Source organism: Manis javanica, chromosome 2 (genome assembly GCF_040802235.1).
Source record: "Manis javanica isolate MJ-LG chromosome 2, MJ_LKY, whole genome shotgun sequence".
Taxonomy (NCBI): Eukaryota; Metazoa; Chordata; class Mammalia; order Pholidota; family Manidae; genus Manis; species Manis javanica.
This window is the reverse complement of record NC_133157.1, coordinates 9,377,293-9,403,443: the sequence shown is the minus strand read 5'-3', so window position 1 is coordinate 9,403,443 and position 26,151 is coordinate 9,377,293. Positions and strand designations below refer to the sequence as shown.

The following is a 26,151-nucleotide window of genomic DNA, read 5'->3' as shown; positions in this document are numbered from 1 at the left end:
ATGCCTATGTTCCCACTGATGCGTTCCTGCTCTGACGAGGGGCCTCAGACCCCTGGAAAAGCTCAAATGAGCAGCTGGGCAGACAGATGCACACGTCTGGGCTGTGCCTAATGTGGACTACGTTTGAGCTGAGTTCTCTAGCAGCTAAAGTCTCTGTCGAACCGTGACTCAAAGCAGTCACACTCATAAAAAACAAAGTGTTATTTCACAAAATTGTGAGTATGACTGGGTCTCATAACAATGAAATTAAAGGAGAGGACAAGACTAACATTTACTGAGTAATAAAATAACAACGATTAAGGGCTTGGTGTTTGGCATGGATCTTTAATTCTCACAACAATGCCTTGAAGTAATATTCTTCTCATTTATAGATAAAGAAAATGAAGTTCAAACAGACTTAGAAAGAAAATTGCCAAAGAGCTAGAAAGAATAACAGGAGCATGAGTGGTACCAAGTGGATTATGCTAGAACCCAGATATTAAACTCCACAGTCAAGACTACCAAAAGCATCCTGGGATCTAGCTGAGGGCTTATTTTACTGAAGAGCAAACTAAAGGAAAGGAATCCAGGAGAGGGAGAACGACCCGACCAAGGTCGCCCAGCTAGCAGTAGTAGGGCCGCTGTGAGTCAACAGAGGAAGCACCATCTTCTGGCCCACCACAGCCACCCCTGAAATAAACCCTCCAGGGGCTGCAGAAGAAGAGAGGGCACTGCCTCAGGGTTTCGGGAGACGATGGGGTGGCCCTCCACATCTCTTCAACTAGAGAGAGAGCAGCGTTTGCCAGCTGAGGCCCGGGCTTGCTGGCCAAAGCAGTTGTGGCGCAGCAGCTACCGCCAGGCCCTCACAGACCTGGTGTCCTTGGTACCAAGAAGGTTCTCATCACAGAGTTTTCATTTTAAGTAAGCTCAGGCCTTGTGGGACAGCTATATTCTAGCTCAATGGGCTTTTCCATGACCTCCTTCCCACCTCTCCACAGAAGCTGGATGATATACTTAACTTTTGTCCCCATTAAAAAAAAAAAAGAACATGCAAATGTACATGTGACAGCTGTTTGGGACTCTAATGTTATGGAAAATCAGCTGTTTTCATTTATGTTTGAGATATTAGTCATTCTTTGAATGGGACAGAGTGCTCAGCTAATGGCTTGTGCTTTAACCTAGGGAAAACACAGGTCACAAAGATAAAATGTTGGCAAAAATCACAATGTAACAGTTATATAACATTTTGGTCTTAAGAGGTTTGGAAATGTTTATAATGGGAAGCAACTATTTAATAACTGTTCTCATAAAAAACTGACATCCAACACAATGAAATGGATTCTGGCTTTTAGGAGAAAGGAAATTTCCAAACAGAGAAAGTCTATGTAGCAAGGGAAAGAAAAAGAAATCTTCCTAAGCTCTCGTGTTTGAAAGGAAGCTGTCTTTTCTTACAGTTATTAAAAATGATTTTTACTTTTACCAAAGTAACATGTAAATACAGTTCTAAAAGTTAATGAAATAATACTAAAAGTCCTATAATGAAAAACAGTTAATTTCATGCCTTTCCCCTAGTCCCTTCTTACAATTAGTTTAAAACTTTTTTGTCTATTCTTCTGGTACTCACCTTCATATTTTTTATGAGCATTCCTACTCAGCTGTTTTAAAAATTATGATGAGTGTCAGATATACCTACTACCTTCCGCTATGGAAGACGCGGATTCCGGGTGTGCTCTCTCTCCCTCTCCTCCACCCCCCGCCTCTCCTGCTTTGGAAAGTGAGTTTGCTTTAATTTTCTTTTTCTGTAATGCAGTGTGTGCAGTAGCTTCCCCCTGCTGGGCACCCCTTCTTGATTATCAGTGCTTAAAATGTCTGTTTTTGGTATACTCCTCTATTTCCCCAAGGACTCATTAGAGATTCATGTCATTAAGGGAACCTGCGAGGCAACACTAATTTCAAGTGATGTGCATTGTGTTTCATTTTTAAGACATTTACATTTTTTTGTTCGATGATTTAATTCTTGGAGGAAGTTTGATCTCTAATAATCAAAGTGCAGTGAATCTATTCCTGAATAGAAAGCGGGCAGCCTTGGGCCTGGGCTGGCAGAGAGTGAAGCAGTTGTGGGCCTCAAACTGACTTTCACTGCTTCTTTTAGTTCCTTCCACAAAACGCATTAGCAACCAGCTCTGGGCCAGCTACGGTGCTGGCCAGGTCTGGTGCTGGCAAACAAAGAGGAGCCCATTCTTCCCTAATAGGGGCTTCTGTTTTACTCAAATGGAAGTTCAATACCCCTATCCTAAATTTCCCAAAGGAAAAGAAGGGACTCGTCCTTTGCCTGGTAAGGCACTCACCAACACCTGGCAAGATCAATGTACTAGGAACTTAGCGGGGTAGGCCCACAGCGGCTGAGTGGTGCAGGGGCCATTCTCTCAGCTTCAGCTTCACCTTCAGACTGAGCTATGTCCTGCACCTCTTATTCTCCACTGCTGATCCAGACGGAGTCACTCACTGCTCATGGATTCACCCGGTTATTGCTATCCTGCCCATTTCTCCCTGCATCGGGGAGTGGTGTTGGTAGCCAATTAGGAGGTGCACGGAAACTTGCTGAAATGGAAAGAATGAGGTAATGCCTGGTCCTGGGGGCAGGAGGGACTCCCTTCACAGGGGCTCACAAAACTAGGGACTTAAAGAAGTTCTTTTTGTCAAATAATGGACAGATTGGAAGGTGGAAGTGAGAATCTTTGTCAAATGTATCTTGTTGCGTTCCTTCATTGACCATCTCCCCTCTAGAATGAGAGCTCTCTGAGAACAGGCCCTGCCACCCTTATTCACTGCTTGGAATATAGTAGAGACTCCACAAGTATTTATTGAGTGATGAGTCTAGTTTTGGACACACTGTGCTTGAGAAATCTGTATGACCTTCAGGATTTTTTAGACTTCAGACTTTGTCTTAACTTTATCTTAATTCACATTGGTCTTTTAAATGTAGTGTGTTTTAAGACCTGATACTTCTATGAGCAGTGGTGACATTCGTGTGAAGACGGAGGAGTTGCGGAAGACCACCTCACATCTTTCTCATCACTTGGGCTTTAACCACCTCTCACTGACTGGCTGGTAAACTGGTTTGCCGGCCCGGTAGGAAGTATACACCTTGCTGACTGCCTTACTGTGATCAGGAGCTCGGGAATGAGAGCAGCAGGTGCTGGTATGTTCTATTCCAGGCCTGCCTCATGACGCCATTCCAATACCTTTCATGACTCTCAGTCATCTTTGTCTCCAGGAATTACTGTCATTGTAAAGCAGGAAAAGAAATACCTTCACTGATGGGCTATTTTTCTTTTTTTCCCCTAATGCATTTAAAGCTGTTGCATAAAGTACTAGTATTTCTAACTTACTCAACAAAGGGAGAGTTGGTTACGGAAAGTTGTTACTGCAATTGTGAAACTGCCTCTTAACTTACTTACAGGAGAGACTGGCTCCAGTGACAAGCCTGGGGAAGCAGTGAGATGGCAGTCAGGTGTCTCAGGTCCCTGGGCTGGTTAGGAAAAGTCTTCTGTGGTGGGCTCTTCGAAAGCGATGGTTTTTCATGGAAAGTGGCTAAACTTCGTGTTGGCAGAGGAAGAGTTTTACTTACAGCTACTAACAGGACAAATATACGAATGGCCTGCCTGAATAAAGAGGGTCTTCTCCTTTGTCTGGAGGAGATCAAGACTCTTGATGAAAGGATGTAAGGGGTAGACCCAGCCCTCTAAACCTGTCTGTAACTTCTGTTATCATTCACTTAAAAGTTATATTGGTGTTTCCTTACATTTCTTCTTTTAAATGTTTCCTGACAAGAACCAACAGGTGGTGAGCACTGCTCAACTGTTAATATAAAGGCTTTTTAAAAATCATTCATAAACATTTTGTTACTGGCAATTAGAGTTGGTTCACTTTATCTCTAGAATCTTTGGCATAGTAAATTAAATTTCCTGATATCAACTATATGATCAATGAGCCTTGTGATTATTAACCCATCCCCTACATATATGGTATGGGTTTCTTGTTAGTCAAAAATCACTAGAGTTGATTCTCTGGATCTAGTTTACTTCTTGTTCAAAGTAAAGGGTGCTTCTAGCAGATCCATATCCAAGCAAAATTCAAAGGCTAGTTCTATTACAGGGTATAAGCTTTCTAGATAGACTTAGTTCAGTGGTGCATGCAGGCAAAGGCCAAGTCATATGGGTAGGAAAGTAAGTAAATCAAATCCTAAACAGCCAGATTTTATGCTGTGCTTGATGTGACAGTAGTAATAGGGAAAAAGACAGATGAGATTCACTGAGCACTTGCTAGGGATTAAGTGTTTTACATACATTCAGTCAAAACAACCACCCTGCAAGGTAGGTATTATTACCCTTAGCAACAAAAAGGAGAGCTGAGGTTAGAAAGTCTGATGACTTGCCTAACTTCACAGCTTATGTGAAAGGTACAACTTGGGTGGGGCCTTGGGCTGGTTTGTTTCCAAAGCCTGTGACCCCTGCCCTGAATCATGCTGCCCCATCCAAAGGAAGCAGATGCATGTGGACTCCCTGGGGAGAAAAGTGTACCTGCGCCCACCGAGCAGAGGCCCCGTAACCTCAGCCAGCAGGAAGCGGTACAGCACAGTGGTTAGGAAGACAAACGTAAGCATCATAAATCTGGGTTTGAGTCCCAGCCCCCAACCCTTTTATTAGCTGTGTTGACTTTGGACAAGTCCTGCATCCTCATCGAGCTTTAATGTTCTAAATTACAAAACAAAAATAACAACTGATTCAAATAGTTGTTTTAAGGATTAAATGAGGTAATATTTTAAAAACAATTTGGCGAACTGCCTGGCAAATTTTGAATAATCCATAAGTGGTAACTATTACTATTACATTCCTAACTTTATATGCTACTTAAAAACCACAGGTCAATGGAAGAAACTGTGACCTCAAAGATGTCATTTAACATATGAAGTGATGAGAGAAAATATCTTACAAGAAGAGTAGGGTTTTCTATGCAACAAAGACATATTTGTAATTTCAGAAATTTATATTAATATAAGCAGAATCCAAATTATACATTTTTAATTTTTATGAGACCTTTCCTAGTTTGCTATGAACATTTTTAAACCACCAAAAAGTTGAAAGAACTGTACACTGAAAATCCATGTACCCACCATCCAGATCCTACATTATTTTATATATTCTTTATCATATATGTACCCATCAAGCCATCTTTTTTAAAAAAAATGTATTTCATAGTAAAGATCAGACATTAATACACTCACCCCTAAACACTTCGGTGTGTGTAACATTAATGGGTGTTCAACATTTAAGGTTCTTTTTATTTTTTAGGTAAAATTATATACAATGATATACACAAATCTTACAAGTATCACTTGATAGTTCTGACAAATGCATACATCTCCTGTTAACATATAGAAATATTATCTTTACTCCAGAAAGTTCCCTCATCCGCATTACATTTTAAGTGGGGAAGCTGTGGTACAGTGAAAAAAACAATGGGCTCAAGAATCAAAGGGTCTAGGTTCAAATCTCATCTACATTACTCATTAGCAACACACAAGACTGTGCACACACACATAATATACACAGCCTCAGCTTGTTCAACCTCAAAAAAGAGATAATGCACACCTTACATTCTTTGTAAAGATTAAGTACAAAAATAACTAGAATACAGTGAGTGTTAGGTAGATGTAACCAAAGGGTACTCGCTCTCTGTTCCCCAGCCCCCTGTTTCCCTCAATCTGAGGACGTCATCTTCAAAGAGAAAATGATAAGGACATGGGGACACACACACACACACACACACGTCTTCAAAGAGAAAATGATAAGGACACGGGGGGACACACACACACGTCTTCAAAGAGAAAATGATAAGGACACGGGGACACACACACACACACACACACACCAGTTAAATGAGAAATGAGGGAAAAAAGGCATCTCCCTGCATATGCAGTCCTCTCCCAATTTATCCACTCTTGACTTCAGCTAATTAAACATCTGTCTCAATGGTCTCTTCAGCAAATTAGTCATTCCCATTTCATGACACTGATTGTTGGTTACAGCCTTTTCCCCACTTGCTACCATTCCCAGAAACTTCTAGGCGTTTACTCACCAGGCACATGGTAAGGAATGATGCAGGGTCCCCATTAACCCCCTACAGTTGCCCTTGGTGCCAGTGCTGTTCATAATGCTGCCAGACGTGTCCTTAGATGTGCCTCCCCAAAATAAACCTGTCAAGGGGTGACAACTTTTTTGTCCACATTTCTGATTTCCAGCTTATGACTATATACATGTACCAGACTAAAATAAAGTACTTAATAGAAAATTTGTTTTTTAAACTAATTTTGGTGATGAACCAAGCAGGTAACAACATGAGGTCTCAAATGAAGTGAACTGCAGTAATTACCAACTAGCTCTCTCCAAACACACAAACAAAAGCTTTACTTGTAAATGAAGGGCCACAGGGCAAACAAGTAAAGGGGCTCAGATGCAAGCCTTTACTTCTCTACTTGTGCGCACGCGCGTGCGCCTGTGTCCAGTTGGGCAGGAAAGGGGAGTTGGAATGGGGAGAATTATATTCTATACTACAAGGCATTTCTGAAGTTGGACTTCCCCTCAATATCTCTTCCCACTAAAACATCTGACTAACATAAAAACTATCTTTTAGAAAGTAATAGCTAATAAAAACATTTAAAAATGTTTAACTATAGGGGCGGGAGCCAAGATGGCGGCGTGAGTAGAGCAGTGGAAATCTCCTCCCAAAAACACATAGAGCTATGAAAATATAACAAAGAAAAATCTTCCTAAAATAGAGACCACAGGACACAGGACAACATCCAGACCACATCCACACCTGCAAGAACCCAGCGCCTTGTGAAGGGGGTAAGATACAAGCCCCAGCCCGGCGGGACCCGAGCGCCCCTCCCCCCGGCTCCCGGCGGGTGGAGAGAAACCGGAGCAGTTTTTTTTTTTGGCGAGCGCTTTTTGGAAGCCTTAGAGGGACGGGCCCCCGTTGCTGGGGAGGCAGGGTGGCGGGACCGGTGAGGAGGTGCCTGGGAACAGCGCCGGAGGACAAAGAATATCCCACGTTTCTCCCTGCGAGACCTGGGGGCGGGTGCCTGAGACCGGTGCCTGAGGACGGAGGAGGTCGCGCGTTTTTCCCCTTTTTTTTTTTTTCTCTTTTTGGCAAGCGCTTTTTGGAAGCCTTGAAGGGACGGGGACCCCAGTGCTAGGGAGGCACGGTGGCGGGACTGGTGAGCGGGTGGCTGGGACCGGCGCCTGAGGACAAAGAATATCCCCCGTTTTTCCCTGCGGGACCGGTGGGCGGGTGCCTGAGACCGGCACTTGAGGACAGAGGAAATCGCGCGTTTTTCCCCTTTTTTTTTTCTCTTTTCTGCGAGTGCTTTTTGGAAGCCTAAAAGGGACAGGGACCCCGGTGCTAGGGAGGCAGGGCGGCGGGACTGGTGAGCGGGTGCCTGGGACCGGCACCTGAGGACAAAGAATATCCCGCATTTTTCCCTGTGGGACCGGTGGGTGGGTGCCTGAGACCAGCACCTGAGGACGGAAGAAATCGCGCGTTTTTCCCCTTTTTTTTCTCTCTTTTTGCCAAGTGCTTTTTGGAAGCCTTGAAGGGACAGGGACCCCGGTGCTAGGGAGGCAGGGCGGCAGGACTGGTGAGCGGGTGCGTGGGACCAGTGCCTGAGGACAAAGAATATTGAGCGTTCCTTCCCTGCGGGACCGGTGGGTGGGTGCTTTTTGGAAGCCTTGAAAGGACAGGGACCCTGGTGCTAGGGAGACAGGGCAGCAGGACCAGTGCGCGGGTGCCTGGGACCGGCACCTGAGGAAAAAAAAAAAAAAATCGCGTGTTTTTTCTTTTTTTTTTTCCTTTCTGTTCCCTCTCTCATTGTTGCTGTTGTTGTTTTGGTTTGGAGAGTGCTTTTTGGAAATCTTAAAGGGGCAGGACAGGTCACTTAGACCAGAAGCAGGGAATCTGGGGATCTCTGGGCACTCTAACCCCCTGGGCAGCAGGGAGCACAGAGGCCCCTTACGGAGATAAATAGTCTCCTGGCTGCTCCCCCTCTAACGGGGCTCCACCATTTTGGAGGAACAGCCCCAGCCAGGCCAAGCCCACAGCAACAGTGGAGATAAACCCCAAAGCAACTGGGCAGGAAGCAGAAGCCCTGTCTGCGCACAGCTGCCCAGCACAAGCCACTAGAGGTCGCTATTCTCCCAGGAAAAGGCTACAAACCAACAAGAAGGGAAGCTCTTCCAGCGGTCACTTGTACCAGCTCTGCAAACTATCTCTATCACCATGAAAAGGCAAAACTACAGGCAGACAAAGATCACAGAGACAACACCTGAGAAGGAGACAGACCTAACTAGTCCTCCTGAAAAAGAATTCAAAATAAAAATCATGAACATGCTGACAGAGATGCAGAAAAAAATGCAAGAGCAATGGGATGAGATGCAGAGAAAAATGCAAGAGCAGTGGGATGAGATGCAGAGAAAAATGCAAGAGCAGTGGGATGAAGTCCGGAAGGAGATCACAGATGTCAGGAAAGAGATCACAGAAGTGAAACAATCCCTGGAAGGATTTATAAGCAGAATGGATAAGATGCAAGAGGCCATTGAAGGAATAGAAGCCAGAGAACAGGAACGTATAGAAGCTGACATAGAGAGAGATAAAAGGATCTCCAGGAATGAAACAACACTAAGAGAAATATGTGACCAATACAAAAGGAAAAACATTCGTATTATAGGGATACCAGAAGAGGAAGAAAGAGGAAAAGGGATAGAAAGGGTCTTTGAAGAAATAATTGCTGAAAACTTCCCCAAACTGGGGGAGGAAATAATCGAACAGACCATGGAATTATACAGAACCCCCAACAGAAAGGATCCAAGGAGGACAACACCAAGACACATAATAATTAAAATGGCAAGGATCAAGGACAAGGAAAGAGTTTTAAAGGCAGCTAGAGAGAAAAAGGTCACCTATAAAGGAAAACCAATCAGGCTAACATCAGACTTCTCAACAGAAACCCTACAGGCCAGAAGAGAATGGCATGATATACTTAATGCAATGAAACAGAAGGGCCTTGAACCAAGGATACTGTATCCAGCACGACTATCATTTAAATATGATGGTGGGATCAAACAATTCCCAGACAAGCAAAAGCTGAGGGAATTTGCTTCCCACAAACCACCTCTACAGGGCATCCTACAGGGACTGCTCTAGATGGGAGCACCCCTAAAAAGAGCACAGAACAAAACACACAACATATGAAGAAGGGAGGAGGAGGAATAAGAAGGGAGAGAAGAAAAGACTCTCCAGACAGTGTATATAACAGCTCAATAAGCGAGCTAAGTTAGGCAGTAAGATACTAAAGAAGCTAACCTTGAACCTTTGGTAACCACGAATCTAAAGCCTGCAATGGCAATAAGTACATATCTTTCAATAGTCACCCTAAATGTAAATGGACTTAATGCACCAATCAAAAGACATAGAGTAATAGAATGGATAAAAAAGCAAGACCCATCTATATGCTGCTTACAAGAAACTCACCTTAAACCCAAAGATAAGCATAGACTAAAAGTCAAGGGATGGAAAAACATATTTCAGGCAAACAACAGTGAGAAGAAAGCAGGGGTTGCAGTACTAATATCAGACAAAATAGACTTCAAAACAAAGAAAGTAACAAGAGATAAAGAAGGCCACTACATAATGATAAAGGGCTTAGTCCAACAAGAGGATATAACCATTCTAAATATATATGCACCCAATACAGGAGCACCAGCATATGTGAAGCAAATACTAACAGAACTAAAGAGGGAAATAGACTGCAATGCATTCATTGTAGGAGACTTCAACACACCACTCACCCCAAAGGATAGATCCACCGGGCAGAAAATAAGTAAAGACACACAGGCACTGAACAACACACTAGAACAGATGGACCTAATAGACATCTATAGAACTTTACATCCAAAAGCAACAGGATATACATTCTTCTCAAGTGCACATGGAACATTCTCTAGAATAGACCACATACTAGCTCACAAAAAGAGCCTCAGTAAATTCCACAATATTGAAATTCTACCAACCAATTTTTCAGACCACAAAGGTATGAAAGTAGAAATAAATTCTACAAAGAAAACAAAAAGGCTCACAAACACATGGAGGCTTAACAACATGCTACTAAATAATCAATGGATCAATGAACAAATCAAAATAGAGATCAAGGAATATAGAGAAACAAATGACAACAACAACACTAAGCCCCAACTTCTGTGGGATGCAGCGAAAGCAGTCTTAAGAGGAAAGTATATAGCAATCCAGGCACACTTGAAGAAGGAAGAACAATCCCAAATGAATAGTCTAACATCACAATTATTAAAACTGGAAAAAGAAGAACAAATGAGGCCTAAAGTCAGCAGAAGGAGGGACATAATAAAGATCAGAGAAGAAATAAACAAAATTGAGAAGAATAAAACAATAGCAAAAATCAACGAAACCAAGAGCTGGTTCTTTGAGAAAATAAACAAAATAGATAAGCCTCTAGCCCAACTTATTAAGAGAAAAAGAGAGTCAACACAAATCAACATAATCAGAAATGAGAATGGAAAAATCACGACAGACTCCACAGAAATACAAAGAATTATTAAAGACTACTATGAAAACCTATATGCCAACAAGCTGGAAAACCTAGAAGAAATGGACAACTTCCTAGAAAAATACAACCTCCCAAGACTGACCAAGGAAGAAACACAAAAGTTAAACAAACCAATTACAAGCAAAGAAATTGAAACAGTAATCAAAAAACTACCCAAGAACAAAACCCCGGGGCCGGACGGATTTACCTCGGAATTTTATCAGACACACAGAGAAGACATAATACCCATTCTCCTTAAAGTGTTCCACAAAATAGAAGAAGAGGGAATACTCCCAAACTCATTCTATGAAGCCAACATCACCCTAATACCAAAACCAGGCAAAGACCCCACCAAAAAAGAAAATTACAGACCAATATCCCTGATGAACGTAGATGCAAAAATACTCAATAAAATATTAGCAAACAGAATTCAACAGTATATCAAAAGGATCATACACCATGACCAAGTGGGGTTCATCCCAGGGATGCAAGGATGGTACAACATTCGAAAATCCATCAACATCATCCACCACATCAACAAAAAGAAAGACAAAAACCACATGATCATCTCCATAGATGCTGAAAAAGCATTTGACAAAATTCAACATCCATTCATGATAAAAACTCTCAGCAAAATGGGAATAGAGGGCAAGTACCTCAACATAATAAAGGCCATATATGATAAACCCACAGCCAGCATTATACTGAACAGCGAGAAGCTGAAAGCATTTCCACTGAGATCGGGAACCAGACAGGGATGCCCACTCTCCCCACTGTTATTTAACATAGTACTGGAGGTCCCAGCCACGGCAATCAGACAAAACAAAGAAATACAAGGAATCCAGATTGGTAAAGAAGAAGTTAAACTGTCACTATTTGCAGATGATATGATACTGTACATAAAAAACCCTAAAGACTCCACTCCAAAACTACTAGAACTGATATCGGAATACAGCAAAGTTGCAGGATACAAAATCAACACACAGAAATCTGTAGCTTTCCTATACACTAACAACGAATCAATAGAAAGAGAAATCAGGAAAACAATTCCATTCACCATTGCATCAAAAAGAATAAAATACCTAGGAATAAACCTAACCAAGGAAGTGAAAGACTTATACTCTGAAAACTACAAGTCACTCTTAAGAGAAATTAAAGGGGACACTAATAAATGGAAACTCATCCCATGCTCATGGCTAGGAAGAATTAATATCGTCAAAATGGCCATCCTGCCGAAAGCAATATACAAATTTGATGCAATCCCTCTCAAATTACCAGCAACATTCTTCAATGAATTGGAACAAATAATTCAAAAATTCATATGGAAACACCAAAGACCCCGAATAGCCAAAGCAATCCTGAAAAAGAAGAATAAAGTAGGGGGGATCTCACTCCCCAACTTCAAGCTCTACTACAAAGCCATAGTAATCAAGACAATTTGGTACTGGCACAAGAACAGAGCCACAGACCAGTGGAACAGATTAGAGACCCCAGAAATTAACCCAAACATATATGGTCAATTAATATTTGATAAAGGAGCCATGGACATACAATGGCAAAATGACAGTCTCTTCAACAGATGGTGCTGGCAAAACTGGACAGCTACATGTAGGAGAATGAAACTGGACCATTGTCTAACCCCATATACAAAGGTAAACTCAAAATGGATCAAAGACCTGAATGTAAGTCACGAAACCATTAAACTCTTGGAAAAAAACATAGGCAAAAACCTCTTAGACATAAACATGAGTGATCTCTTCTTGAACATATCTCCCCGGGCAAGGAAAACAACAGCAAAAATGAGCAAGTGGGACTACATTAAGCTGAAAAGCTTCTGTACAGCGAAAGACACCATCAATAGAACAAAAAGGAACCCTACAGTATGGGAGAATATATTTGAAAATGACAGATCTGATAAAGGCTTGACGTCCAGAATATATAAAGAGCTCACACGCCTCAACAAACAAAAAACAAATAACCCAATTAAAAAATGGGCAGAGGAACTGAACAGACAGTTCTCCAAAAAAGAAATACAGATGGCCAAGAGACACATGAAAAGATGCTCCACATCGCTAATTATCAGAGAAATGCAAATTAAAACTACAATGAGGTATCACCTCACACCAGTAAGGATAGCTGCCATCCAAAAGACAAACAACAACAAATGTTGGCGAGGCTGTGGAGAAAGGGGAACCCTCCTACACTGCTGGTGGGAATGTAAATTAGTTCAACCATTGTGGAAAGCAGTATGGAGGTGCATCAAAATGCTCAAAACAGACCTACCATTTGACCCAGGAATTCCACTCCTAGGAATTTACCCTAAGAACGCAGCAATCAAGTTTGAGAAAGACAGATGCACTCCTATGTTTATCGCAGCACTATTTACAATAGCCAAGAATTGGAAGCAACCTAAATGTCCATCTGTAGATGAATGGATAAAGAAGATGTGGTACATATACACAATGGAATACTACTCAGCCATAAGAAGTGGAAAAATCCAACCATTTGCAGCAACATGGATGGAGCTGGAGAGTATTATGCTCAGTGAAATAAGCCAAGCGGAGAAAGAGAAATACCAAATGATTTCACTCATCTGAGGAGTATAGGAACAAAGGAAAAACTGAAGGAACAAAACAGCAGCAGAATTACAGAACCCAAAAATGGACTAACAGGTACCAAAGGGAAAGGAACTGGGGAGGATGGGTGGGCAGGGAGGGATAAGGGGGGGGAAGAAGAAGGGGGGTATTAAGATTAGCATGCATGGGGGGGAGGGAGAAAGGGTAGGGTGGGCTGCACAACACAGAGAGGACAAGTAGTGACTCTACAACATTTTGCTAAGCTGATGGACAGTAACCGTAATGTGGTTGTTAGGGGGGACCTGATATAGGGGAGAGCATAGTAAACATAGTATTCTTCAGGTAAGTGTAGATTAAAAATTTAAAAAAAAAAAAAAAAAAGAAAGAAAGAAAGAAAAGGGGGATTACTCCTTAACAGGATAAAACTATTGGTAAATCAAAGATCAACGCATGCTTTAAATATCCTTAATGTTGATCACTTAAAGGGTGTCAGATGATCAGCTATGGAGGTACTCTTTTCTGATAATATTCCTTTCTCTTAATTAAAAAAAAAAAAAAAAAAAAGCAGTTACTGTGTGCTGACCTCCAATGAGTTCTGCACAGTGGTATAGAGGGCATGTCAAAGTGTGGGCAAAGGGTCTGTTTGTTTCTACGCAGAAGATCAAGGCCTAGCCTGGATACCCAGAAAATGAACTAAGATACGATATGAGGAGGAGCTTCCGGCATCAGCACTCTCTGGAGGACTCGTGCCGGGGGATGATCATCAAAAAGCCTCCACAGGGATCCGGACGATGCTGTGGTTGTGGCTGCATCCAGCCCACCGTCTCCTGGACTTGCCATAAGAAGGAGGAGGGAGATGTCTAGGCTGGCATGTGCATACAGTGAGACAACGAATTTGACTGGATCTGTACTGTTGGAACTCAACCAGGAGTTGGGAGGGGTGCAAGTTGTAGCACCCCAAAATCTCATGACTATAGACTATCTATGGTTAAAAGAACATATGGGATGTGAACAGATCCCAGAAATGGGCTGCTTTAATTTGTCTGATGGTTCAAGTACAGTTGGAAAATATCCATCATATCATAGATAAATTTTCACAAATGCCTAGGGTGCCTAAATGGTTTTCTTGGCTTCACTGGAGATGGCTGGTGATTATAGATTTGCTTTGTTTATGTCACCGTATTCCTATTATGTCAATATGTGTGTGCAAATTAGTTAGTAGTTTAAAACCTATACATACTTAAGGTACTACACAAGAAGATATGTCAAAGAAATAATCAATCCTCCCAAGTTTCCTTCATATGCTACATCTATAGCTTTTCTTCTTCCTTCCTAATTACAAACTTTAAATAGAATTCGTGCCTCATATCGAATTTACCGAGTATCATAATTCCTCCAGGTGGTAAAGATACCTCGAGACAAGTGCTGGGCATAGAAGCCACAGGGCATAAATCTGCAAAGAAGTAAAAAGCTAACCTTTGCAAACAATATGGCTTCTCTCTCACTTACCAACTTTACATTTCCCTGTATGGCCCCGGAAGATGACTGGTTAGCCAGAGACGGGTAAGATTCCTCAAGGGAGGAACAACCTAAGACAGGCACAGTCGCAGGGGGGCCATCAGGTGAGAATTTGGGGATCAACAGAGGTGAGGCTCAGAACCTCACCCCCCCTGCTTTGAGAGAAATCTTCTGCATCCGTGGATGTCTTGCTGCCCTTGTCTAGCCTGGATTAATACTTAGTCCATAGGCACACACCTGATCATCTGATCATCTACATTTGCCTTCTTACAGCACTAAACTATGTTTTCTACCTTTATCTTGCATCTACCTACCACTTCAGCATTTTATTAAAAATAAAAATAATAATAATAATAGGAGAAATGTGGGATCAACATATAAATCAAGTACAAAAATCAAATGAATATTCATATTTGACCTGATGGTTTATAGGTCATATTGCATGATCAAAACCGAAAGTTTCTGTGATGACTGCCCTTGTACTGTTCACCATGTAAGAATTTATTCACTCTGTAAGAATTCGTTCACCATGTAAGAACTTGTTCGTTATGCTTCAGAAGATTGGAGACTGACGAGAATTAGGCTTGAGATGGATTAATGATTGTACATTGAGCATTGACCCCCCTATACTGAATTTTATTGTTGTTAACAACCATTTGATCAATAAATATGAGAGATGCCCTCTCAAAAAAAAAAAAAAAAAAAAAAAAAAAAAAAAAAAAAAAAATGTTTAACTATAGTAAAAACCCAGAAATGTACATTAAAATGAGATTATTAACTGTTAACCATCAGTTTGGTAAAAATGAAAGGTTGATAACATCCAGTGCTAGTAAGAGGGTGGGGAAAGGAGCTCTCAGATACTCTTGGCATGTCAAAGAAGGGGTAAAACTTTCTGAAGGGCAATTTGTTTTTCTCACTATTTTAAATAAGCAAACTTCTGACAAGCAATTCCATATTTAAAATCAAGCATAAATGTGCAATGAATATTCATAGAAGATTATTCACTGTATGTTTGTGTAGTACTGAAAATTTGGAAATAGTCTAGATGTCCATTATTAGAGAGCTAAGTTAAATAAATTAAACTAGAAAAATAAAAATGTAGGGGTCACTCTAACACAGAAGAATGCTTATGACATTAATTATTGAGTGAAAAACATGCAAAACCATTATGTTGTATGGTATCATTTTAAAAAACCTTTACTCAGTTACATTTTCCTTGAGTTTATTTAACAAACATTTATACATTTATAGTGTCCTCTATTTGACCAGAACTCTGCTAGATATTGGGTATACGGTGATTAAAAAAAACAAATAACAAAAAACAATGTCTTGCACACACAAAACTTACAGCTTACATGTCTATCTGTAAATGAACTAACTAAAAACCCAGATTCACATCAAATAAAACTTAGAGGAAACTCACTTTTTACTTCACACACTTCCAACACTTCCAAAATGCTTTTTTTTCAGCAAGTATATTTAATTTAATTTTAAAAAATCTCTAAAAGCCTGTCTTTTACCATCACCTTGTTTCAATAATACTAACATGAGGAGCACTGCTGACAGCTCCAAGCTATTTCAATTCCTCCCAAACTCTGCGTCAAGCTCTAACCCAAGAAATCAGACTTTATCATAGTGTCCATCCCTCTGCTTCTCTCCATGTCTTAGTTCAAGTTCATCATCTGTTGCACAGAGTTCTCAAAGAGTTTCTGCCTCTACTTTGAGTCCTCTAATCCATTTTTATTCCACAGATGGTGTGTTTCCAAGAAGGAATTCTGACTATATTGCTCTCTTTCAATGGCTCCCCTCTGCCAGGAGAACAAAGTTCAAGTTCAACAGTTTAAAAACATGATCTGGCCCCAAGTAACCACTTCAGCCTCATCATGCCCCACTCTCCCAACTCCTACCCTACTGTTTTATTATACCAAGCTACATGTGTGTAGTTTCCAGACGATGTCAAGCTCTCCCACTTTATTCCCTCAGCCTAAATGCTCTTTCCCATCCTCTTCACCTGGCCAGTTTCTACCCATCTTCAAGTCTTAGCTGGAGATTTTAATCAGGGCGGTCTTCCCTGACTCCCTGACTGGACGAGGGCTTCCCTCCCATGATGAGTACTCAGGCCCCATACTTCCTTCCACTTACCTCGTGTATGGTATTATAATTGTCTGTTTATCTTCCAACTAAATAGTAAGTTGTTTACCTTCCTTGAGGTAAGGGATGCTTGGCTTCAACAAATCCCTAGAGCCTGCTGCATAAGCCCCCAGTAAGTGAATGTCCCTTTTCTAATTTTGAGGATACTGTCTGGCCTTGCCTGATCAGATCTGGCCCTTGCCTAGCTTCTGCAGCTTATTTTCTATACTGTTCCCGCTCCAGTAATTTGGAATGTCTGTGTTTTGTGACTACATCTCAAAACATCTCTGCCTAGAATGTTCTTCTTCTCACTTAACCATCTGGCAAAATCCTAATTAATCTTCAGAAAGCTGTCAAAAAAATCACTTACTCTAGAGCATCTTTGCTCAGCCCCGTGCCTCACCCAGAAGTTGTAAGTATTCCCCTATCTGGGCTGCTTTAGAAGCTTATGTACTTCTACTTGTGAATTTACCCTATTTTACTGCCTCTTTTTCTGGGTCTGTTTTCTCACTGGGTTTCTACCTGATTTCTAATCCAGCACTTGCACAGCGCAAGCAGCACTGGAGGATGACTGCTGAACTAAACAGAGTATCTCAGAGCCTAAAGAGCTTTGGAGCACACTTGGCCCTTTTATATGATGCCCTTGATCAATGCTCCCTCTACCCCTCCCATGTCACAGTTGGGAAAGTAAGACTCAGAGAGGTAAGTACATGATTATACATCCAGTCACCAGTTTCTTAATTCTAAGATGCATTTTTTTTTCATTTTTCACCATTTCTAAAATCAGGATACAGCTTATAATCAATATGTACATTTAATGTAACATGTAATGTAAAGTATTTCTTTCTCCTTTTTTCCTGAAAAGCTATTATTCAGTTAGTGGTGCTTTAGAATTAGCTCCTAGTGGACCCAGAGAAAGGTCCTCTGACTCCAGAATGCATATGCCTCCTGTACCATGCACCACCACCTAGTCTCTCAGGAATGTAAGTTTTTTCTCTCCCTTTCATTCTACTTTTCCTTTAATCTAATCCATGTTGGTGACTGCCACAGATTGAGTGAATGAATAGATTTTGTGATGGAAAAGGAACATCTGAAAGATGAGCGACTAGCAAGAAGAATAAATGCTGGTCAAATGTAGTTTTGGCGAATGATATATTTCAAGTTTTTCTGATGTGGCAGTTGCCAGAGCTCATAACACCCTTCTAAAATAATTGGGTCTCTAAAGTGGTTCCAAAAGATTTTTGCTTGACATAAATTCTCTAAATTTCCAGGCTTTCTGGATAAAATAGTTGCCTGCAATGCCATCTTTAATGTGCTCTGCTCCATACTCAAGAAGATCCATCAGGAGCCTCGGAGCACTCCGGACACGGGGAGATGAAACAGTAAGATAAAGAGGCAGGGAGAGGGGAAAAGAAGAAATACTTAACTTGGAGCTTCTTGCCAGGGGCACTTCTAAATTATACATGTAAACACCTTAGCAGTCCTTACTATATCATCTCCCCACTGGGTCACTGGATACAAAGCATCAGGTCTTTGTTTCTTAACCAGCCCCACACATGAGTGGCATCAGCATGATTATTTATTCTTTCATGAGGAGGAGCAGTTTTCTGAAGAAATTACTGCCTTTTTGACAAAGAATATTTTAAAAGTCCTATTTACCATTTCTTCCTCCTGTTTTTTTGGTTCGTGTTTTTGAAAGGATTATCTGCCACAGCATAGGGAGACCACACTTCTGGTTCTCTGACTCACAAACCACTTTCTTAAAAGAAAGATTACTGGATTTTCTAACTTCACAATTACACATGAAGTAGAACTCTGTTCAATCCTACAGCTAGAAGATTCTTTAGCTTACTTTAGCCCCCGGAGAGCCTTTCAGATTAGGAGAGTGTTAAAACCTTATTCCCTCTAAAACATATGGGCTTCTCTTTTTCATAGGGCAGTTCAGGACAGGTATATGTTCCTTTAAGAAAGCTAGACATAAAACATTAAAACTGACACCAATACAGACAAACTGTGCAATTACAAAAAAGTATTCTTGGCTTTATATCCAGATTCACCACAGGGTTCCCTTAAATGCTGCACTTCCCTAGTGCATTTAGATCTTAGAATCAATGAACATTTCTGTTTACAGAATTTTAAATTTGTTCTCCCATTAGGGTTCTAATAAGCAACATGGTACAATAAAAAGAGTATGGCTTTGAGGTCAAAAAAGCCCAGGCTCTAATTTAGTTTCTGCCATTTACTTACTGTGGAAATTTGGGTAACTTTAACTTCTCTTGGAGCTGAGGAAAGCTCTGAGAGGTAAGTATATGACTGTACATATTCTTATCATAGTGCCTTAATTCTAACATGTACATTTCCCCCCATTTGCAAACATTTCTAATGTCTCATCTGTAAAACAGGCATCAAAAAATATCCACTTTCCAGAGGTGTTATGCAGATTAAATGAGATAACATCTGTAAATATAGAAGGACACTTAATAAATCATCTCTCACCCCACTGGAATAGATCTTGGGGAAAGACAAACTCTTCCCATAACATGTGAATTACCTTTCAAACATTATTGGTAAGGAATAAATTAATTTGTACACAACTTTCAAGGTCTCCCTGGCATGAAGGTTAAGGCCTCCCACGTCGGGTGTTGCGGAGAGTGAGTCAGAGCTTGACCCTGCTGCTGCCGGTCTACAACGGCAGGTCCACATCAGACAAGAGGCCCTAAATCCCCACCCTGGCCTCCCAGGTTCTCAGCCTGGTCTACCTTCTTCTGTCATACTGCAGCCATCAACTCTGTGCATCTTCTGAATTCTATTCTTTGTTTGTTTGTGTTCGTATTATCTGTATGTCTCTCCCCTTTTTGGGTCTCGAAGAACTTCATAGTAGTTAGAAGTTAGGATTTTAGTCTGAATGCAACTGGAAGTCATCAAAGGGTTTGGAGCCGATATAATCTGATTTATATTTTAAAAGATTTCTTCAGCTGCTATGCAGACAAGAACTGGAGGGGCCAAGGGCAGAGGAGGAAAGCCAGCTAGGGTTCTATTTCAACAGAAGCATGGTAATCTGGACTCATCAGTGGAGATGATCCAGTGGAGACTGAATGGATTCAGGATATAATCTGCAGGTAAAACTGAGAGGACCTGCTAATGGATAAGATGTGGGGAGCTACCACAGAGAAGAATTCAAGGTCAGTTTCACTACAATTTTGGGGGGAGGGGGATAAAGATAGTTAAATAAATTACCTTCAAGGTAATCTGAAATGTTCCCTTTATATTAGAGTAAGCCTTTAATAGCCACTGCTTTCAAAGACACTGCCCCTCTCCAAGTCTTCACAACTTAAATGTGAAGGTCACAATTCAGTTTCTCAGGGAGGAGTTTCCTGGCCATCCTATGCTATGTAGTGAGCTCCCTGCATCTTATTATTCTCTCTCTCAGCCCCTTACATTCACTTTCCCTCTAGAATGTAAGATCCTCCTCAACAAGAGCCCTGTAGACCTGCTTCACCGCTGTCTCCCTGCACCCAGCACAAGTCAAATACATGAGAGCACATGACAAGTGAATGTACAACACAGCTACATTACACTATGGATCAAAACTTACGTTAAGAACGAATTTGGGGGATAAAACTTCAGAACGTCATCATTAGCTGTCCCTCAGATAACTACCACAGCGCGTGGAACATGTTCCCTCCCCTTCTCGGCTTCCAGCAGTACCTGAGGGACCAATGCTGGAGAAGCCCTAGACTGGTCTGTTTCATTGCTGACATTCTAGAGGTCTGTGAAAACAGTAAATAAGCAAGCAAGACGTAGTTTGTGGCTCTAGAGATGGTAAGAGAAAGTCCACTTGACAAAGCTAACATTTATCTTTCAAATTCTAGGTGAAATTTTTTAAGGGAAAAGTAGGAATGAATGTCATAGTATTGTATTGTAAGAACTTTTCAAAAGCATCTTCAGACTAGTAACAATTTGTCTTTCACACCAAAAGGTAAGAATAGACAAGGTAAGAAAACATTAATAAGTTTCTGGTTTAATTTTTCAGCAGCAGATGAAAAACACCTCCATTACATATTAACAAATACTGAAACAGAACCATTCAGAAAACTGTTCTGTTTAGAAAACCCCACTTTGAAGCCCCACTCTTTTGCAGTTTGAGACACCTACATTTCTGCATCAATGTAAAATTGAAATTTTATCTGCCTCCATTTCTCTTTCATACCCAACGTCATGCTTCAAGGGGCTGGTAAAGCTTGGTCGGTAATGGCATTTTTAAATAACAACAAAAACAACAATTTCAGAAGGTCACTGATTGTGAGGATGAACGTGACAAAAGGAGAACGTGATGAACTAAGGCCTTTCCTCATTAAGTAACAGGTTAGGGCATTTTACTGGCTAAATCAAGGGACCTGACAGGCTACTCTTCGGTATGTCAAAAACACACCCACCAGTTAAAATTAGTAGAAGTTTCCGCTAATTCTTCTAAAACTGGATTCTCCATTTACAATTTTAAACAGTGGTGACTTACTGCCAATGCAGGTAGATTTCAAATGTCAAGCACGTCAGCAGTAAAATGAAAAGCTGGAGACAAACTTTAGAGACACTTAAAAATGGGCTTAAAAAATGCGTCTTAACAGAGAACACCCTGCAGTGTTCATACAGTTATGACTTGATGAAATAATTACAAATAATGCAAGTAAAAATTTTACATCAGTTACAAGTGTCTGTAATGATAACCCTACCCATAAAAAGCAAAAATATTTTAAAACCCTAAGGGTTTTCCAGTGACTAAGCTATTTATCTAAACAAAGTATTTACCACCTTCTGATTTTTTGTCAATGAAAATTGGGGAGGGAGTGCCAGAGGGAAGGACAACAGAGTATTTAAACATTAGGACAGTCACTAAACCCACATACTGATTTAATAATAAAATCATTTAAGTTCTCACTTTATTATTATTATTAAATTTAAAATTGTATGGTCTGGAAAAAAAATGAGAGCAATCTAAGGTTTATGGGTAACCAACAGAATTTCACTGTCAGTCTATCAAAGGATTTCTGAAATCTTGTTCTAGTACAACTAACCTTTAATGAACAAAGAGTGAGAGAACTCTTGACTTCACAGAGCATGTGTTTGTTTCATCTCAGGTGGTTATTTTTCCCCTCTCACTTAAGTTAGATAAGAGTTGCAAAGAGGCAAGTGCTGTTCTGCACTCAATCAGGTGAAAGCTGTTTGAAAAGAAGACTGAGCCCTCTAACCCTGCCCCAGACGGAGCACAGCAGACACCTTTTTGTGAAGACTGAGCCAGGTCATTGTGGTAGAGGCTCAGGAAGTACAGGATGAATGTCTCTAACCTGGCATCTCCTGCCACAAGTTCATGACTAAGTTTATGTGTCATAATGAGTATGAACTTACTCATTATGTTCATGTATTTCATAGCCAACTGTGAGCATTAACAGACTTTTTTTTTTTAGGAAAAGGTACTTATGATTCCTTCTATGACATGAGGATTTTCCTCTTCTCATTAATCACCCTTCAAAACAAGTCTACCCCACAATACAAAGTTCAATAACACAAAATATACCCCTTTACCAAGCTAACCTTAAACAAACACTTTGCAAACTGGAGAGCCTTCTGTTTCATGAGCCAAGACTTAATAAAGCAATAGAAAGAGCTTCTTATTTTAAAAAGCTTTTTCGATTAAGAAAATGGACAGCAATTTATGTAAATGCATCAATCTCCATTTACTCCTCTAGTGTGAAAAGGATAAATAATGGAGATCACTGTTTCTTGGATATGGCAAAGCCCAGCGGAAATGGCAGAGATGTGTACTCAAAAGTGACCATAGATAAATGTGTGTATGATCAATGAAGTTGCCCGAGATGGACACAAAAAAATAGGTTTGCAATTGTATGGGGATGGCAGGAGACAAGAAGACACCGCTTCAGCTGCATCTCAGTGACTCACGGAGGTTTCACGGTCTGAAAAAAAACCTATGATGGCAAAATTTCTATGATGAAGGTTAAAAAAGTTAGTTCCACCTCCACTTCAGAATAACGCTATCTTTGAATATAATGAATATGTCACAAAATAACTATTATGTAAAAAAAAGTAGGGACAAAACAAGAAAAAAACAGGGTTCTAAAGGAAGAGGAATGCTTATTAAATATATTTAAGTATCCAAGGTTGTTTAAATGCTGTTAGATTGGCACCTAGAACCCCAAACTATTTATTTTCCCCTGGGAAGGAGAGGCTGTGCCTCTTCAATCATCCTTTAAATGCAAAGAGGTTTGACCCCCATGCAATGGATAAAAGTCACCCAAAAAATGAACAAAAGAGGTGTTTGGAAAAACCAGAACACCATTCATCCCAGCTAACGACTTGTTCATTATGAGTGATGATGGATAAAGACTTCTCATGCTGAGATGAAATCAAGATTTATATGCATTGTTTCCTCTCCCAACTTGTGGGAAGATCATCATCATTTAATTCTATCTCTGCGGCCAGTGATGGGCATCCAGAGAGCTGGTTATCAAACGGCGCAGTCAGCTGGCAAAAGCCGAAACGTGCAGTTGGCACATCTGGACAGAGCCGCCACAGCCGAGGGTGAACAATGACTCCTGGCATGCATCCAAATTGCTTGCAGACGCTAGCAGGTCTCATCTACAACCGCCCCTACCAGCATCTCTCTCTCTCTCTCTTTTTTATGAGAATCAGATTTTCATTGCTCCATTCAATTGCTCTCCTCTGCCATTTTTTACAGCTCTTATCGTTCCCCTGGAATATGGCCTTGAGACAGCTCATCCGTGTCCTTCACTGTGTTATCTCTTCTAACTTTTATTAAAACTTCAGCTTTCATCTGAAGATAGCTAATTAAATCTGGAACAGACTATATGCCTCCCTTTAAAAAGAACACAAAAGTATTTTCTTCAACCTGAGTAATGCTTTTTCCCCCCTTTTCTAAAAGATGAGACCAAAAGTGTTTAAGAAGTCTCATTTATTTACAAAGCTAAGATATTTGACATGTCATATATAGGTTGATTTATATTAAAGTTGTCTGTGGTACGACAAATCTTTGAGCTATTTTTCAAAATTATTTCTCAATACTGATAATATTTTTTCCTCATATCCTTTAAATTTCACAGCTAATACCATAAACTTATTTTCTGTATAAAGTTGGGTAATGAGGAATTAAGAGATTAGCAGGTATTTATGCATATCAAGTGATTTATCTTTTAAATCTATTTTTTTACAGTTGCCCTCACTTGGTAAAAATGAAAATTTTTTCTTTTATTTCATACTCCAAATACTAGCAACTAAAAGTTTCCTCCATGGAATATAATGTGAAAACATGAAATTAAAAGCAGTGCTTCAAATTTAGGATTGATTTGGCTTTCAAGACAGCTTTACACCAACTAATAGTTAGCACAAGTAGCTTTGTCTTAATATATCACAAATTATTAATGATGGAGCTTTCATAACCAATATGAATACAGTCTTCTCACATAGGCCACTGACCCAATCCTGTCCTTGGGTCCAGGGCAGCTTAAAAATCACTTTTTTGCTGGACCTCCTAACCAAACCCTCCTACAGTGATATCTGAAACAATCTAGGCAGCCATCAAATATGCACGCATGCAGGAAGCAATTTTCACTAAGGGTTAAGCTTATATCACCAGGGTATGATTTAATGTCCCACCTGAAATTTTCTGGGATCCTTTTCTTCGTTTCACTGCCTTTAGCAAGATTTCTTTCATGGTGACCTTTGTGTTGTCCACCTGAATAAGGGAGAACCCATGAGCAGCATTTCTGTAGGAAAAGACAAATATTAAATGATCAACAACATTCAGTCAGAGGGACAGAATTGAGGACTTCACTGTGTTTGAGAAAGTTTTAATAAGTGTACACTGAAGTGCCATTTATTTAAAAATAGGTTAGGTAAACCTACTTCTAATGACAGAGAGAGAAAGAATGCACACATGAGTAAGTAAGCAAGGAAAGCATTCTGGTATGAACAGTTCCAAGTGAAAGAAAAGTCAGAATTAAGGAAAGTTTTCCTAATTTCTCTTCAATTCAATCTAATTGGTCCATATGGGTCTAGTACTCTAGTTCCTAGTGTTGGCTCCCAAGCCAAATCCTGCAGCAAGGACCGACAAACAATGAACTTGGCTTGTGTAAGTAGATGTCACTGCAGACAGATACTGCTATCATATTAAAGCTCAGGGAGCCCTGGAGGACAAATGTCATGTGTGGGTGGGGAAGAGGGTGGGGAAGAGGGGGTAATGAGATAGCCCAAAGCAATTCAGAATAAGGAAAAGAGAGGCTCTTCCTAACAGGCTAGTAAAAATATATACAAATTTTAAATACACGTATATACATTTTTAACTATACAGTCTATGTACACTTCAGTAAGATTGTTTTAATCTACCTAGTCCTAAAAGATCAAAATATTAGCTTAAGTATCAATAATTACAAGACAAACACTATCATCGCTTATAAGCTTCTACCCATCAAACTTGGGGGTGGGGTTCACTTAGCTAGGAAAAAACTGGTAAGGAACAAATACCCTAAAAACAGCCCATCCCTGGGTAAGCATAACTTTACTACGACTGTTAATTGCAATTACAAGTATCCCAAATCCTACTCACTGTGTTGGGCACTGGAACAAAACAGGCCAATTCCAAGCAGCTCATGTAACAAATGGGACCCAAGTTTCCAACTATGGAACATGGGAATTACCACAAGGAGTTTGGTCACATTCCCATTTCCCCACAAGAATCTCAAAGGGGAACATAGCCAAAAAAACATGGCAGAACTTCATACTGACAAGAAATCTGAAAGAAAAGCCAAACCCCAAGCTAAGCAATGGAAAAGCTTCCCAATGGCAAGACAGGCTGGGAAGGGGCCTTAAACTCAGCTTGGACCCAACCAGTGGCTGGCTTTCCACAGGAGCTGAGAGCTGATCTCAAAACCAAGGACCCAATTTGCTACCCTAATACAAAGACATCTCCACACCCCTCCTCTCCATACGGGCTTGCTGTTTAATCCTTGACATTCCATTTGTTAAAAAGCAAAAGCCGACCCAGCACGATCATCCATTTTAACTTGGTCAAGTTCTTGCTATCGAACAGCAGGCCTGAGAACTGTCAAGCTAATTTTACTGAACACTCTGTTACTGAATCATGCCTGAGCCCCAGCCATTCTTTACCTCAGAAACTGGACCCCATCCCAGAACAATCTTTAGAAGTTTATTTTACTGATCAAAGCAAAATAAGAAATAGCT

At 40.5% G+C, this 26,151-nt stretch overlaps 1 protein-coding gene across 10 annotated transcripts in view; it reads right to left on the bottom strand.

Annotated features, from left to right (window-relative positions):
* MAPKAP1 (MAPK associated protein 1) overlaps nt 1-26,151 on the bottom strand; it is a 243,435-nt gene that overhangs the window by 71,689 nt on the left and 145,595 nt on the right. For 9 of the 10 annotated variants that reach the window (XM_073224491.1, XM_017660194.3, XM_037008157.2 and 6 more), the window contains one exon: nt 24,568-24,677. In XM_073224491.1, coding sequence (XP_073080592.1) covers nt 24,568-24,677 — 110 coding nt within the window. Of the gene's footprint in view, nt 1-5,809; nt 6,239-24,567; nt 24,678-26,151 lie in introns of those variants that run through there. The other variant, XM_073224520.1, reaches the window with a different exon arrangement.